Source organism: Drosophila arizonae, chromosome 4 (genome assembly GCF_054131065.1).
Source record: "Drosophila arizonae isolate 15081-1271.41 chromosome 4, UAZ_ARI_1.0, whole genome shotgun sequence".
NCBI lineage: Eukaryota > Metazoa > Arthropoda > Insecta > Diptera > Drosophilidae > Drosophila > Drosophila arizonae.
Window position 1 is genome coordinate 21,353,191 of NC_142924.1, and position 16,961 is coordinate 21,370,151.

The following is a 16,961-nucleotide window of genomic DNA, read 5'->3' on the forward strand; positions in this document are numbered from 1 at the left end:
ATGTGAGCTACATGAAGTTGGCTGCGTATGTAAATTTCAGTCATGTTAACACTGCTGACTTTACCAGTCAGCTATTATCGGAATTTTTGTGTTTATGTTTCTTTTTACATTCGCATCCAAAGCATGTTCGCTATAGGTGTTGTGGGCGTATTTTGAACACATATGTGAACGTGTGTGTGCTCAAGATAAGCGGCCAGTGCAAACAGTAATTAAGATATACCCGTGTATAGAATATAACAATCCGTGCCAGTACATCGTCGCCGCTAGTTATTATTCTAATAAGACTCTTAGCCAACACGGAACGAATTGCGTGTGCCTACAGTAAATGTGATAGATCTTGAGTAGCATGGGATATGCTATGCTTACGCCTACAGACAAGTGTTTAATGTTAACACCTGCGAATTCATTCGGCATACAAGAAACGTGATCACACTTTACACACACACTCTGGCACACACTGACGTGCGAATGTAATCCAATCAGAAGTGCATGAAACGAAATTGCGCTTGAATTCTCGCTGATGAATTATGCGTGCCGCAGCTGTTTTCCTTAAATATACCGAGCAATTTAATTAAAGTGCGCGACAGTGTGAATCGAAGTGATTGCCAGCGATTCGGCAAACCATCATCATCGATCAGCCCAATTGGAATTGATGAATTGCTAATAGCCGGCCGAATTTAATTTAAGAATATAACAGAAAGATGAAGGCCTCAATTGATAAGGATTTGCTGCCTATGAAGGCACACTACTTTCTCTTCAATGCCGGTAAAGTATTTTACGTTATATTAACTAATCTCATTCAAATTACAACAGGCACGTTGAACAAGTTGAACCTGTTGATAAGAGTAGAACACATAACTGATAAGAAATTGACACATCATCTAGTTAAAGTGTAAATAAAGGGTGCATAGATATCAGAGATCTGATAAGAAGTACAATCAAAAATAAACGAAATATTTGCTTGATAATATGATTGGCAAAATGGTAATTGTTTAAACAATTAATATAATCAATTCAACTCTAGAAGCCTACACTGAGCGATAAATTAATTCACTTTGTGCAATTATTACGTACTATTATTATTACTTAAAACAGACCTGAATTATTTTTATTATTATTTTTAACAAAAGCTTGAATTTTAAATGACGTGTTTTACTTGAAGAACAATCGATCACAATCGAGAGAAGTTAGGTCTTAAAAAAAAACAACATGAACAAGACTCGAATTGAATTGACAGAATTTTCCATTGAACAATGAAACTAATTTTAATTTAATAGAAAATCGAAATGCTGAAATTTTAAATTAAGAACTTTTTCAGAACTTTTTTATCATTTGAAAATGTTCTTTTTTTTATATGTATATATATTTTTTGGTAACATGTTTTTTTATATTTATTTATTTATATACACCACTTTATCTCATTTAAAATGATTTTGAATAAATATAAATTATTTTAAATATATTATTGGAACTTTATTAATTTTTTTATATATTATATTACCTTTCAATATTTTTGTATCTTATATTATATTAAATGTGTATATCAGTCTACTTTCCATTTCAAATTATGAATTATTATTAAATAGGATTCAATTATTATTTATTTTTTCTTAATAATATGTTTAATATTTGCCATTCAAATAAGTTTAGTTTTAAAAAATTGGTCAATAATTTCATGAATTTATTATTTTTTAAATTTTAATTATATTTGTATTAGTTTTGCTAGCTTTATTTTTGAAGTACAAACTTCAATTATTTTTATTGCGCTTACATTAAATTGGAGATTTAATTTATTACTTTTTTATTTTATCTGATCTTTGTGGCACATGCCTGATTTATTATATAATTATATCCTATTTACTTCTATTTCTAATTATAGTATGTGTTTATTTTGTATTTCACAATTACTTTCACTTTCTTTTTGTACGTATTTTTTCTAGCTTTTTATATTTTCACACATGTCCGTCCACTCACACATTCACACGTCGTGTTCGTGTCACACAGACAACCCCAAAAGCGCGTCTAATTCTGACACAAAACTACAATGAAAGTATTCGGCTTAACGTCGTCTCGTTTTATTTGATAAGCTCTAAAAAAAAACCAGACACCTGGTCAAAGGGTGGGTCAACCGACATTATATCCCAACGGCACTTCGGCCTTGATAAGCCCCAAAGCTGCAATCAGCTATTAAAAAGAATTTTCGCTTTTAAATTAATTAAAACTGTTCAACTTGACAACTAAAGGCACAAAGGTATATATGAATATATACATATACATACACATGAAATATGCGTATATATGAAATACCTATACAATCATGTATGTATGTGTATCTGTAGTAATACGTGATGATATATAATACCCATTGTAATAGTTCTTGTTGCTTTTTCTTATCAGTTATAAACACCCACATTTAGACAATTGGCGCTAATTGTAGTCGAGCTGTGTACCCTGATACCCTGTAAACTAAGTAGAGGTGTCACAGGGCATGCTACATGCATGGTATGCAGCATAGGGCATCTGCTATTTGCGCCAGCTAGTTGAGCAGTTAGATTTATTCTTACAGATGTATCCGAATTTACATATTTATTTACATATTTTATTTTCACTTGATTCATAATATTCTTTTCTTAAAGGCACCGCACCCGTTGTACCCTTTATGCCGCCACTGGCGAAACAGCTGGGCTATTCCGATGTCGTCGTTGGCACCATGTACATGATATTGCCTATTGTGGGTTTACTGGCAAAGCCGCTCTTTGGCTACATAGCGGATCGGTAAGTGGAGCAAGCGGAAATATCGCCTCTCTATGTGATTTTCACGAGTGAAATCGAGTTAGGTTATAATAAAGCAATGGTAATTAGAGAGAGAGAGAGAGGGAGAAGGATTGAAGCCGAATATGAGAGAGTAACTAGATTAACTCTTTCGATATGTTTGTAGACAAATTGCATTTCTATGCGATTTTCATGATATATTCCACAAGCGAATAATTGAAGGCTGAACTAGTGAGTAAAAAGAGACAAAGAGATTTGGGGGAATTTTCGCAAGAGACAAAAAAGACCAAGCGCCAAATATAGCCTCTCTATATGATTTTCAAGATGAAAATTGAATTAGAACGAAGCGAGTAAAAAGATAATGAAAGTGATTAAAGCTGACCTAAAAATATATATAGCTTATCGCCAAGTAAACAAAATGCCTAGAGAGGCGGCTACTATAAGTGATTGGAGTAATAGAATCAATATAGGTCTAGAGTGATTTTTAGAAAGAGAGAGACATTACATGGATTAATGGAAGCAATAAAATTATAAAAGTGAACATTGAATTTAACAAAAAGAAGAGAGAGAGAGAGCATCTAAATATTATCTCTCTAGACACACACAGTATAATCTGGATTCAATTCAAATCTTCCAGCTACCATCGACATCGATTTCTCTTTCTGGCTGGACAACTGATCACCGCTGTGGCCTTCTTTATGGTGATGTTTGTGCCGGCTGTGGAGAAGCCTCAGTTCCATTGCCACGCCGGGGTGTCCAACATACGCTACTGCTCCAACTATCCAAAGGATGCGGAGACGCAACTGGAGGCGTTCTATGGGAACCGCACGCTCACCTGCAACATGGCGTGCCAAATGGAGCCAGACATGTGGGACATCGTCTGCCAGCACTGGCTCAATGCGAATCCGCTCAGCGACTGTCAGGCGAATCGAACGAAGAACACGCTCAATTTTTCCACCTACATCGATATGAAAGGTTTGATCGAGGAGGCGAATGGCAATATGAGATGCCTGAATTTCCTCATTCCGCACGACCTGGGCACAATCGACTCCCGCAATGTGACGCTCTACTGCCCCAAGGACAAGCCGATGTTCCAGTCCAGTTGCCAGATGGAGTGCAACGATACGTTCATCAACGAACTCCTGCCCGACAGCTCGGTGATCAATATGGGCAACGCTGTTGCTCTGCCCGAGTTCTGGTTCTTCTTTGGCATGCTGATCATCAGCTGGATAGGCATGGCCGTCGTGGTGAGCATCGGCGATGCCATCTGCTTTGGCATTCTGGGCGACCGACATCATCTCTATGGCAGGCAGCGGCTGTGCGGCTCCCTGGGCTGGGGCATCTTCGCCCTGCTCGCTGGCCTGCTGGTGGACACGATGTCCAAGGAGGACAGCATTGACAAGAACTATACGATTGTCTTCTGGATGACGCTGATTATACTAGGCTTCGATATGCTCGCCTCCACCAAGCTGAAGGTGAGTCACTCGAAGATAAACAAGATTTGTATTAAATGGATTCTGTCCCATAGCACACCCAGACGCACATGTCGGCCAACATCCTAAGGGACGTGGGTCAAATGTTCCTTTCAATACGTTGCGTCGTCTTCTTCCTCTGGTGCGTGGCCATTGGCCTGGGCACAGCGCTGATATGGAACTTTCTATTCATCTATCTGGAGGAGCTGGCGCAGCCGTTCGACCATGGCGCCAACTTCATCAAGACGCTGGAGGGCCTCGTCATGAGCATTCAGTGCTTTGGCGGCGAGCTGCCCTTCTTCTTCATGTCCGGATGGATACTGAAGCGCATCGGGCATGTGAATGCCATGAGCCTGGTGCTGTTCGGGTTCGGTGTGCGCTTCATATTGTACTCGATGCTGCAGAATCCCTGGTACATACTGCCCATTGAGCTGCTCAATGGCGTCACCTTTGGGCTCTTCTATGCGACAATGGCTTCCTACGCCAGCATCGTCGCTCCGCCAGGCACGGAGGCTACCATGCAGGTAAACGCAATCCCAGAGAGAAACGATTGAAATGATCGTACTGAAAAGTTTTTTCCTACAGAGTCTTGTGGGTGCGATCTTCGAGGGCATTGGCGTCTCCATGGGCAGCCAGATTGGTGGTCAGCTCTTTGATGGAGTTGGCGCTCGTACCACCTTCGAGATCTTTGGCATTGCCGCCTTCATAGTGTTCGTCATCCATGTCTGTGTCCAATTCTACCTGCAGCGCAATGGCCCAGCTGAAAATGGTAAGGGTAGGTCCTCCACGGCAGCGTCCGCAACTGCAACTGCATCCGCATCCGCAACTCCCGACTGCCCGACTAACATTAAGAACCTCGATGGGTTTAGCGATGTCGATTTGAGCTGAGGTCAGGAGTTCGTCCGAGGCTTTCCATCCGTATTATAACACAGGCCAAGAACTTAAATGAATTTATCAGCATTTTCGAAAGAACTAAATGAATTTATTAACTGTGCCGTTAGATAGGATATTAAAGTATTCTCAGCTATGCCATAAGAGTTTGAATATGGGACAATAACTAGAAGACTTTCAGCTATTTAGATATTACCCGATATTAAAACACATAGTTACCAAATGTTAAATCATAAAAGTTGATTCAAGAACTATATAAAGTATTTTGATAAATTCGGTTTATTGTTGTCGTAAGAGGCGAAGACAGGCTATAAAATGTTGTTTCATTTCATTCTTTTATTCACTCGTATGTATATAAAGTTATATGAAATTTTTGATCTGGGTTAATTGTAGATCTTATATAAAATACATAGAAACATTTGTATATATATCAAATATATATTTCTTGAACTCTGCTCAAACACAGCTATTCTCATTGTTGCATTTTTTAATATTTCTTTTTTTTTTTTTTTTCATATTATTTAAAAATTGTACAAAGCTCATACAAAAACAAAACAAAATAAATTGGTAATAAAAGTTTCGCACTTTTTGTTAAAGACACTTTAAGGCATTTAAGATCATGTTTGTAAATGCATTATCACTTAAGATAAGATCGATATTCAGGTAATCCTTAAAGAATTAATTCGGCATATTTATCAAAAGTAAAACATAAAACTCTTTTACACTTTTACAGAGACTAATTCATATTTCGAATACTTTTAGGCACTGTCAAATATTTCGCACCGACAGATGCAATGCACATGCTGAATGAACAGGAGTATACAGGTCTTAGCTAAACAGCTCCTCCTCATCCTTCTCTGTGATCTGGCGATTTACCGAATTCGTATGCTTGCCAGCGTGAAACGACACACAATCAGCCAAGAAAACAAAATCAAAATAACAAAACCAATACCAAATCAAGAGAAACACTTTTCCTGCTGCTGAATCAGAACAATTTCCTCATCAAATTGCATGGCGAATGCTAAATATTCAATCTCGATTGTAATTATAATTATTATATGTAATTGTACTCTAATTTTAGTAATGCTAGCAACAAATTCCTCTCACATCTAATATTTTTGTTACACTAGTGCATGCTTTTGCTAGGTTTATGCGCCGCAGATCGTGAAACAGAAGAGGTACAAAGAAAATGTATTTTCATTCAAGTAAAGAAAATAAGGAAATGTTATAGTATTACTAGTTGTGATATAATAATTTCTAATTATTAGTTAAATTCAATTTGCTAGCTTATCACGATTTGCACGCGCATAAACATAGCTTTTAAATAAACATTGTTAAATTTAAATGGCATGTCTTTAAATTGTATTGAAAACTCTAAAATTGTGAATGTTGAAATTTTTTTTTTTTTTTTTTTTTGAAACTAAAAAAAGAAGCTTTAAGTATTCAATGTTGCTTATGAAATTGGCTTTTCATGCATGCGAAAATTATCTCGAAAGTATTTTTCAAATTATATAGTAAACAAAAGAGTTACCTACTATTCTCTTGTTTGTAACTTGTCCTTTATCATGTGTATTCATTTTGGATGTAATGTTTATTTAGCTCTTAGCTTAGAGTCTTGTCAGCCTTGGCAGTACTCATTATGTTTAAGTACTGCCCGATTATAACTAGTTTTAATATATATAAGTAACTATAAAGCTTGTTATATCTATGGCCCTATGGCAACGGATTGCCAATGAGCGACTCCTCGTGCTGTTGCTTTTCGACTTTGCGTTGGTGTTCGCGTTGCTTACAGGCTGCGATGTGTGCAGCTCGTTTCTGTAATCAGAAATACGATACGTACATATATATAGATATACTTAGTTATCAATTGATTATGATTGCATGTGGTCTACTAGTTCGTACACACTGTTAATTATTGTTTTTTTGGTTTTATGCTATACAATAAAGATTCGTTACTTTGGTTTTCTTTGTACATTGTTGGCTTACCTTGATGACTTTGGAACGCTGATAAATGCTCTGCATATCCTTTTTGATTTTAATCAGTTTATCTTTGTAGAGCTTCACGTTGTTCATCTGAATGTGTGTAGACGGTAAGGTAGACGTTCATTAAATATCATGCGCCATTGACATGAAACACTTAGATTAGTCTAACAATATCATAAAATGCATTTAGCTGTCAGCGATAAGAGTTATACGCCCAGACATTGTTTATAATTGATATAAACCATTTGTACTGATAATCACGTACTTCAGTAATTAACTGAACACTTAATATCTAAAAGTTCAGTTTTCCCTTACCATATCGTATAGTTTAGATACTTCGCTGCAATCCAGCTTATATTTCTCCTTGGACACATCAATGTAGAATTTGTTTTGTTTGCCACTGCAATCGAGTTATTTATTTATGTGTGATTACCCATCTTAAATCAAACATTACTTACATCAATTCTTTCAGCTGATTGCGAACACGTACTAATGGCGATTCGGCAATTTCAAGGACACCAAAAGATAATTGCAAGGCTGCCATAGAGCAATCAATTTCGTCTACTTTTCCTTGCGACAACGATGTGTTGTTGTTTTTGTTGTTCTTAACTGATTTCTCTGGTGCTGCGACGGCGCCAGTGCCCGTGCGATCGGCATCGAGTTCACCAATAACACTACTTGATAACACAACTGTACAAATCATTTATATAAGCTTTTACCCATAGATTACCTGTCCAAGTTGCTGCTTTTCAACATTTTAAAATCGTATAATGGACGACAAAGCTTCGGAATTCCACAAATAACAATTGTTAAATAGCTGTTTATTACAGTGTTGTATATTTTAGAAGTGGCTCGCACTTATCGACACTGGCTGCTATCGATAACAAGCTCCACCAGCCCTACGCTTATCAGCTGATTAGTCTGAGATTTGTTTATTTTTCCGCATTATGCATATTTCCAATTGCTAATCAGGAATTATAATGCGTTGTTCTGTAAGATACTGTGGCAACAACAATCGAAATGGCAATAAAAAGAATTGGCGCTACTTTCACTTTCCAAAAGATAAGCAACAGCTCGAGAAATGGATTGAATTCTGCGAGCGCGACATAACAAATCCAACAACAGGTAAGTTGTTTTGTAACGAAGTGAATAAGTGAATAATAAATCACTTATTAGCCTGTATCTGTAATGAGCACTTCACTCCGGACGACTTTGAGCGAAATATGCAATATGAGCTTGGTAAGTTTAAATATATAGGTATAGCAAACTGTTTCTATAGCAACATGCTTTTTTTCAGGTTTCACACGTAAGAACCCAACAAAATTAAAACCTGGATCCTATCCCACTATACATGGGCCACAGACTAAGATGTTATTAAATAATGCTAAGGATAAACGTAGAAGTTGTAAAAATGCAAGCCCATCTAGCAGCCAGAAAAAGAAGCAGAAAGATGAAGAGAATTCAAAGAGCTCACAGCTTAAGCAGCTTACCCCAAAAGCATGCAAAAGAGAAGAGGAAGCTGCTGAAAGTGGGAATAGCCAGTATCAAAGCTATGAAATGATAGAGTATATTAGCGAATCGGACGATGCTCCCCTAACTGATGAGGGGCCACGAATCGGACGAATTGAATTGGAAATAATTGACTCGCTTGATCCCCAAACAAATACTGAAGAACATGTGGAAATCATTGAATCTGAGAGCGACAGTTATGCGAGGCATTTAGAATGCGAAGTGTAAGTGAAATTACAAATAATTACAAACTTAAATTTACCAAAATCAAATTTTGTTGCTATCAACAGGAGCAGCCTAAGGCGTCAGGTTTTCTTCTTGAAAGATGAGCGTAAAAAACTGATGGATGAAATTCAAAGCCTAAGAGCAATAGTTCAAAACGCTAGACTAAAAGACGAATCCCTGGAGACCCTTAACCTAGCCAATAATAAGACTGTTTGTATTAATCCTGGATGAACTTAAAATTAATTAATAATTATTAATTAATTATTACAGATTACGAAAAGTAAACACAGACCTCCAATTAAGAAGACAGTCATGCTATACACAGCAAATATTGATAGCATCAGGAAATTACGAAAAATAAACAAAAACGACTGAGTAAAAACAACTCTAATAACTAAATTTACAAACATATGTATATAAGAAATATATTTTTATACAAACATTGTTTATACGTAAATCAAGTCATCAAGCTTATCTTAAGATTTAGTGAAAACTAATCCATTTGTTTGCAAGCAACAGGCAAGTCAATCCGACTGAGTGAGATTTTTAAGAATTTTATCTGCACTTTCCCAGAAGGAATTCAGCTAATCTCTTTCTTATGTATGTGTCGCTATCATAACTCAATTTTAACGAGCAGGCAACTGTATTGGGTGGGTTGTTCGTTCTTATCGCGGAAATTTTGTCTGGTAAATTTCCGACAAGGTCAAAGTCATTAGGACCACGACGCCTACAAACGAACATATTGAAAGATTGAGCTGACCCTGCCTTGGCTCTACCTGCAGGCCTATAAAACTGCGCCGCAACTTCCAATCGACCTGCACTTCAAGCGAAACTCTCTGGCGATCAACAACTTGCTCGAACCGGACCAGGAGCTCTGGCCAGTGGGCGATAGAAACTGTTGCGACGAGGCGTAGGAGTGCCAAATCAGCTGGATGATAATACCATCGCACTGGAACTCTGAATAGTTGGCAATGGGAACACAAAGCCCACATGGAGCCGGAACCATGGAATTGCGCCAAGGCGTTTGCTTGCTGTGTCAGCAATTAGGGAAAAATTTAGTTTTACTCAATTGTAAATAGTCCCCCAATCCCCAATTAGTCAAATTTATTTAGCAAAATTATACAAAGTAGCCAATTTTATTTAGATAATGATGCTTTAGTATATTCTAAATATACGTGATATTCACTGCAATAAAATGTAATTTACACCCCTTATATAAAGTTTTTTATTCCAATTTAGGCATTCGGTTGAATTATGTATGTTGTACATGAAATACAATGAAATACATACATATATGAGGTATATTTATATATAGCTCATACATACACCAAAAAAATGTATATAATTTAAATTTGCAATTAAAGTTTAACCAAAATTATTTTGGTATATATTATTTTGTTCTTTAAATTTATATAAATCATAAATAATACATATAGCAGAATTTAACCTTCCTCAAATTGAAAGCGTATGAAGAGTTCCACGAATATAAAAAAAAAATATAAACATAAATATTGATAAAACATAAATGCGTTACCTAGGAGTACAGTAAACCTTATAGCCTCGGTTTGTTATGCTGTAACAGTTCGTCTTAACAAGAGAATTGAGTTGCCAGCTTAAGAGTTTATATTTTTCCGAGAATGGAATACATATACAAAAAGGAGCGACGCACATTTGGCTCGCGGGTGCACTTCGAGGACAAGGATGAGGTGGTGTTTAGCGAAAACTCGAATCCAGAGCTGGTCAAAAATTTCATATTGAAGAACCCCGTGGATCGGTCCACACAATATGCGGGGCAAACATCGCTCAGCGTGGCCAACACGGAGCGCGCGACGTACAAGAGCACGGGCATCACGCACAATGAGGGCGGCTGGCCGAAGGACATTAATATGCATGATCCGGAGCAGACGGTGCGCTACAAGCGAAAAATTGAAAAGGATGAGAATTACATAACGCAAGTGATGAACCTAACCAAACCCATGGAGCACTACATATTCCAGAACAATGCGGTCAACATCTATGAGAATTACTTTGAGAACATGGAGCCGGCTCCACTGCCAGAACCCTGCAAATCCCGCACGGTTAACGTCTATCGTGATCCGAATCCGATAAAGGTGCCCGTAAAGCATTTGTCGTGGTCCCCAGATGGTGGCATCAAAATGGCCGTCAGCCATTGTGACATGAAGTTCCAGGGAGACAAGACCGGGCAACGCTGCAACTCGTACATCTGGGAAGTGGAAAATCCAAACGAGCCGTTCCTAACGCTGGAACCGAAGGTCCCATGTGTGTGTCTGGAGTACAATCAAAAGGATCCCACCAGCCTGGTCAGCGGCATGTACAACGGCCAAGTAGCTGCCTGGGATACGCGTCACGGCAAGCTTCCTGTGATGATTAGTGAACGCGAGGTTTGTCATCGAGACCCGGTCAACTCGGTGCTCTGGAATAACTCGAAGAGCGGCACGGAGTTCTTCTCGGGCGGCTCCGATGGCCAAGTGCTCTGGTGGGATACACGCAAGCTCAGCGAACCGCTGGATCGCTTGCTCATGGATCCGGTCAAAGGCGATGAACAGGATTTATCACGCTCCTATGGCATCTCGGTATTGGAGTATGAGACAACCATACCAACTAGATTCATGGCTGGCACCGAGATGGGCATGCTGTTCTCCTGCAACCGCAAGGGTAAAACACCCACAGAAAAGATACAAATCAGGGTGAGGGCTCTTAGAGTCTCTCTGCAGAATCTCTTGATCTTCAAACCTCTTTCTGTTTGCAGATGATGTGTCATTTGGGTCCAGTGTATGCCATCACGCGCAATCCAGCTTTTGTGAAGAACTTCCTCACGGTGGGCGATTGGTGTGCACGCATCTGGTCCGAGGATTGTCGAGAGAGCTCAATTATATGGACCAAGAGCAGTTCCTCGATGCTGACGGACGGCGCCTGGAGTTACACCAAGTATGAACTGACATGCATTTACCTTAATACGATACCACGCTAACCATCCCTGCCTTAGGGTCTCTCAATTCTTTATCACTCGCATGGATGGCGTGCTGGACACATGGGATCTGTTGCAGCAGCAGAATGAGCCCGTGCTAACGGTCAAAGTTTGCGATGAGCCGCTCTACTGCGTGCGCACCAACGAAAATGGAAAATTTGTCAGCTGCGGCAGCAAACTAGGCGCAACTTTTCTAATAGAGGTTTCCGAAAATATGATAATGTCAGCTAAAAACGATAAGCCACTCCTAACGGCGGTAAGTCGCAGTACCGTACATATAAATAATATAATTACTTCATTATGATTCGTATTCCAAAGATGTTTGAACGCGAAAATCGACGTGAGAAGATTTTGGAGGCCAAGTCGAGGGAGAGCAAGCTAAAGATTAAGGCCAACCATGGACAGGAGCAAGCCGATCTGACCATGCTAAATGGCAAAATCAATATGGAGCCATTCGCCAGCGCCTGCGAACAGGCAGCCAGCGAATATTTTGCCGCTGTGGAACAGGAGCGATTGCGACGAATGCCCGGAGGCAAGCGTAGGTGAACGCTGAAGTAAACTGTCTTCATATAATATCTTATCTTTAATATTTTCTCATACTTGCAGAGGATGCGGAGGAGGCTGATGTGTCGGAAGCAGAAACCGTGAAAGCTTAAAACTTGAATTGTTAATTACTTACTGTTATGGGTCGGTTAAGTTACTAAAGCATATATACATGTCACAAACGTATTGTTTAATTTTCAAAATAACGGTCGGCGTTGTTCAACACTGCAGGTAATCGATAATTTGTGGTGGTCGGCCAACAGTCGGTGAGCTGCATACCAATTTTGATTAAAGTACACAGCAACAGACTACAGTCATCGATACAAGCATTGGAAGTTTTGCTATATATTTGCTTTAAAATTGATAAATAACGTAAGAGAAGTTTGTAATTGATATTATGAAATAAGTGCCCTTGTAGTTGTTGCATTAAGTGCAGACACAAGTGCCGAATTGTAAACAAATAGTTTGAAGTGCGCGGGCAGTATAACCAACGTCCATGTTGCACGTTGCTCTGTGTGGCCTACGTGACTCAGAAACAGTTATCAATGGCGCAACAACAGCTGCTTCAAAAGTTTACTGACCAATTCCGTAGTGCAACTGCAACCCCTGAGCATAGCCGCATTTAAATTTGAACTGTTAGCGAGGCAGCAGCTAATTGCAAATAGTCTTGGAAACAGTGTACAAGTGTGTGTGCACACGTGTGCCTCTATTAAATAATCAGCAAAATAAAAACAAAGCAAAAAAAACAAAAGCAAAAGCAACAACAATATACTAGACGAGAAGAAAAACAAAGTGAACGTCTAGGAAATCTCACTGAAAACCTTGGCGCGTTTGCCATTCGACAGTTGCAGCTAAAATTAATTAACAAAGTGAAGGTGAGGACCCATACCTGAGTCATCAAATGCAATGTTTAATTACTGAAACTTCTTCACACAAAGAGAAAAGGAATAAAAAATAAAATCAGGTTATTTGTTTACACATGCATTTTGCATGTCTGCAGTCACGTAGACCCTAATTTTTCACAGCGCTTAGAGCTCATTAGCTCTCCATATATGCGTAAATAGACAAATAAATGCATAAATATAAAAATACGAAAAAAAAAAACAAATAAATAAATATACATACATACACATGTATATTTATTTATCATAATAATCACAGACCAAAGACAAGGTCAAGTTTGTTGTCACATTTGTTTTTGTGTATCACATTTGTTTATAGTATCGAATATTTGTTTACGCTTGTGCATTACAGTTGTAGCTCCAGCAATTTTTCATCATGTTGGACATTGTCCAACCCGCCGAGCATCTGAATGAGGGGAGCAACAACCACAACAGCGATGTTGTCGTCATACGAGCGAGACCGAAGAAGGTGTTTAAGCCCAAGGCGCGCATCAATCGTATACCACAGGAGCTGCTCAACGATCCCCAGCTGCAGCAGGCCATCGACCGGCTGCCCTCCAACTACAATTTTGAGCTGCACAAAACCATCTGGCGCATCCGTGAGACGAAGGCAAAGCGTGTGGCTCTGCAGCTGCCAGAGGGACTGCTGATGTACGCCATGGTCATCAGCGACATTGTGGAGCGATTCACAAGTGCCGACACCGTCATCATGGGCGATGTCACCTATGGCGCCTGCTGCGTGGATGACTACACGGCGCAGGCCTTGGGAGCGGATCTGCTGGTGCACTACGGCCACAGCTGCCTGATACCCGTGGATCAGACCTGCGGCATTAAGGTCCTGTACATATTTGTCGATATAAAAATCGATCCGTTGCACTTCCTGGACTCCGTCAAGCTGAATTTCAAACCAGAAGTGGGTCAAATAGCGCTGGTCAGCACAATACAGTTTGTCACGACGCTGCAAGCAGCTGCCGCAGAGCTGAAGGCAGCTGGCTACGATGTGCTGGTGCCGCAGGCCAAGCCCCTGAGCCCGGGCGAAATATTGGGCTGCACTTCGCCACAGCTGCCGGAGACGACGCAAATGATTATCTACCTGGGCGACGGACGTTTCCACCTGGAATCCGCCATGATTGCAAATCCTCTGCTCAAGGTAAGTAATTAAACTATAGACAAAGCACCATAAACTTTATTAACTCGAATATATTGCAGGCCTACAAGTATGATCCATATGAAAAGAAGTTCACTGTGGAACACTATGATCACAAGGCCATGCAGTGCCTACGTCACTCGGCTGTGCAGCGTGCCAAGCAGGCGAAGCGCATTGGCATCATATTGGGTACACTGGGCCGGCAGGGCAGCGCTCGCGTGCACAGATTTCTGGAGAAGCGTCTGCACGCCAAGGGCATTGCGACGACAACAATACTGCTGTCTGAGATCTTCCCACAGAAGCTGGCGCTGTTCGCAGACATCGACGCCTTCGTACAAATCGCCTGTCCACGTCTGTCCATCGATTGGGGCTCGGCTTTCGAGCAGCCATTGCTGAATCCCTATGAGCTGTCCGTGGTGCTAGGCGACATCGAGTGGACGCCAGACAATGCTTCGCCACGCACCAATGCCTATCCCATGGACTTCTATGCCAGCGGCAGCCTAGGTCCGTGGACACCAAACTTCAAGCCCCCAGCGCTCGGCGAATGCGAGAATCGACCCTCGGCCGACTGCTGTGGCCGCTGCACACGCGCCGAACTGGAGAAGGATGATACCGGCAAGGCGGCGGCATTGGCCGACTTGCTCGACTTCAAGAAGGGCTAAAGAATCCGACCAAGAGGAAATTGGCAGTCCTCGTATCATCGTATACATTTCTCTCACTGCTGAGTAACTAGGTGATTTAGTTTATGTGCCCGCCCAGCCCAAATGTAATATACCTACTAATTTAAGTTAGTACAAATATCATTGCTAAGTTATTGTGGCGATGTATATATGTATATACTTCATGTATGTGTATATATATGTATATATTAGCTCAACATTTGTGTTCAATCAAACTCTATTTGCTATCAATGACAGCATTCATTTAATATTTTAGTTTTAGTTGCATTTTTCAGAAAACAAATATCATTTAAAGTTACACGATCTTACGATTAAAGAAATGTTTAATACGCCAACTAAATATGAACTCTGATCTTTTGATTATTATCAGCTGTAACTGTACAACGTATGTATGTTTTCATTTTCGACTGCTGCAGTCTAGTATTTGCTTTACTACGACGCAATAGCATCTTGACTTTATATTTGACGTATTTGTTTTTCCCTGCGAACATCTTTCTCTTATCAGCTAAAACAAATTCAAAATTCTTGATATTTTGTCTATTAAAATTATATACATATATATTATGTATGGGTAAATTAACACTTCAGAATCTACAATGCATCAGCTGTTAAGCACGACAATTCAAGTTTTATATATTGTATTTTGTATTTGTATTTTTATATGATTCACAGTTTGTTTAGCTTTGCTGGAGATGCCCCAAATTTTGAGTTAAACTTAAAAGTTACTTTTATATGTATAAATAATGAGCTTTAAGTTCTTAGCAAATTCTTTACCCCTTATAGAGCGAACTGATAATGACTGTCTGACTGTGAGAAATAAAGATAGCGAAATTAAGGCCAGTGAACTGAAAAGTAGAATAACCAAATGCCTAATTAAATAATATTGTTATCTCTGCTGAAAATTTAATAGCAAATATTACTACTACTTAATTGTATTATAGTATTAGTAAAACAATCCTTAATGTCATATTATATGCCCATTATTATATGACATTAACGATCATTAACTCATTGCATTCCAATACAATCGAAATTGATAGTTATGTAGATACAAAAGTCTATTGAGGTATATATGTATATTACACATAATGAGTGACTGATAGATTTCTAAAGATCTAACCATAGGAATATCATTATCGCATAATTAGGAAGGGCAGATTGTGGAGAAAAGTAAGTGCAAAAAGTCATTATTATTATAGCATAAGCATCAGCATCGTTATGATCAATATAAGCATCATTAGGAAAATGAGTATCAATTATATAATTATCATTCACAGGCGCGATCATAAGCAACATAACAACATCATTATTATTATAAGGCATACCTAAGGCAATACCTATAGCTATTATTAATAGAATCTAACATTCAGAATTACCCTTACTAAATATTTAATATGTTAACAATAATAATATTAATTGAAAGGAATATAAGAGCGCCACCACAGCACCACAGCAACCAGTCAGCACTAGATCACCGACAAGACTGAACCCAAGCTGCCCCGGCTTCTCGCTTTTATAGGCGCAGTTTCACTCATTTGTCTCTGCTCTGCTCTTGAGTAGTTTTTTGAGTTATTTTGTGTATGCACAATAAGTGCAGGAGTAAATTGAGTCTTTCTATTGAGTAAATGGAATATGGAAATGCATTGCGAACTAGAGGGTGGAACGAACGTTATGGATCACCAATACATACATACATACATATATGATGAATATGCATGTGTTTGTAGTGTTTGCTCGATTTGTCTATTGTGCTGCTGAGCAGGTGAATGAGTTGGATTTATAAGCAAAAGTGAGCCATACAGGATGCGATTTTATGGTAGCTTGAGTGGAATTACATTGATACAACGA

General features: G+C 39.1%; 5 protein-coding genes across 9 annotated transcripts; 4 read left to right on the top strand and 1 right to left on the bottom strand.

The window, feature by feature from the left end:
- The first annotated feature begins 30 nt into the window (after positions 1-30).
- Sugb (Sugar baby transporter) lies at positions 31-7,107 on the top strand. 2 transcript variants are annotated; one of them, XM_018007188.2, is made up of 6 exons: positions 31-765; positions 2,637-2,775; positions 3,410-4,247; positions 4,301-4,768; positions 4,830-5,013; positions 5,898-7,107. In XM_018007188.2, exons 1-6 carry the CDS (start codon positions 702-704, stop codon positions 5,969-5,971), a joined length of 1,767 nt encoding a protein of 588 aa, XP_017862677.1. In that variant the 5' UTR covers positions 31-701; the 3' UTR covers positions 5,972-7,107. The 2 variants fall into 2 exon arrangements, with proteins under 2 accessions (XP_017862677.1, XP_089324355.1); XM_089468229.1 differs by having other exon boundaries at positions 4,830-7,107.
- On the bottom strand, positions 6,706-7,989 carry Pldn (biogenesis of lysosomal organelles complex 1 subunit pallidin). Of its 2 annotated transcripts, none has more exons than XM_018007203.2 (5): positions 7,849-7,989; positions 7,577-7,792; positions 7,434-7,518; positions 7,122-7,208; positions 6,706-6,950 (listed from the first exon to the last, which is right to left on the bottom strand). In XM_018007203.2, the coding sequence occupies exons 1-5, from the start codon at positions 7,872-7,874 to the stop codon at positions 6,849-6,851; spliced, it is 516 nt and encodes a 171-aa protein (XP_017862692.1). In that variant the 5' UTR covers positions 7,875-7,989; the 3' UTR covers positions 6,706-6,848. The 2 variants fall into 2 exon arrangements, with proteins under 2 accessions (XP_017862692.1, XP_089324364.1); XM_089468238.1 differs by having other exon boundaries at positions 7,577-7,795; positions 7,849-7,970.
- Positions 7,990-8,098: 109 nt separating this feature from the next.
- On the top strand, positions 8,099-9,309 carry LOC108613634 (uncharacterized). Its single transcript, XM_018007201.2, has 5 exons — positions 8,099-8,243; positions 8,295-8,357; positions 8,416-8,851; positions 8,918-9,062; positions 9,123-9,309. Exons 1-5 carry the CDS (start codon positions 8,099-8,101, stop codon positions 9,225-9,227), a joined length of 894 nt encoding a protein of 297 aa, XP_017862690.1. The 3' UTR covers positions 9,228-9,309.
- Positions 9,310-10,175: 866 nt separating this feature from the next.
- On the top strand, positions 10,176-13,135 carry Dnai2 (dynein, axonemal, intermediate chain 2). Of its 2 annotated transcripts, none has more exons than XM_018007191.2 (5): positions 10,176-11,560; positions 11,623-11,801; positions 11,860-12,097; positions 12,160-12,383; positions 12,448-13,135. In XM_018007191.2, the coding sequence occupies exons 1-5, from the start codon at positions 10,490-10,492 to the stop codon at positions 12,464-12,466; spliced, it is 1,731 nt and encodes a 576-aa protein (XP_017862680.1). In that variant the 5' UTR covers positions 10,176-10,489; the 3' UTR covers positions 12,467-13,135. The 2 variants fall into 2 exon arrangements, with proteins under 2 accessions (XP_017862680.1, XP_017862679.1); XM_018007190.2 differs by having other exon boundaries at positions 12,160-12,379.
- On the top strand, positions 12,651-15,453 carry Dph1 (diphthamide biosynthesis 1). 2 transcript variants are annotated; one of them, XM_018007196.2, is made up of 3 exons: positions 12,651-12,756; positions 13,639-14,436; positions 14,496-15,453. In XM_018007196.2, the coding sequence occupies exons 2-3, from the start codon at positions 13,663-13,665 to the stop codon at positions 15,093-15,095; spliced, it is 1,374 nt and encodes a 457-aa protein (XP_017862685.1). In that variant the 5' UTR covers positions 12,651-12,756; positions 13,639-13,662; the 3' UTR covers positions 15,096-15,453. The 2 variants fall into 2 exon arrangements, with proteins under 2 accessions (XP_017862685.1, XP_017862684.1); XM_018007195.2 differs by having other exon boundaries at positions 12,699-13,259.
- Positions 15,454-16,961: the final 1,508 nt, after the last annotated feature.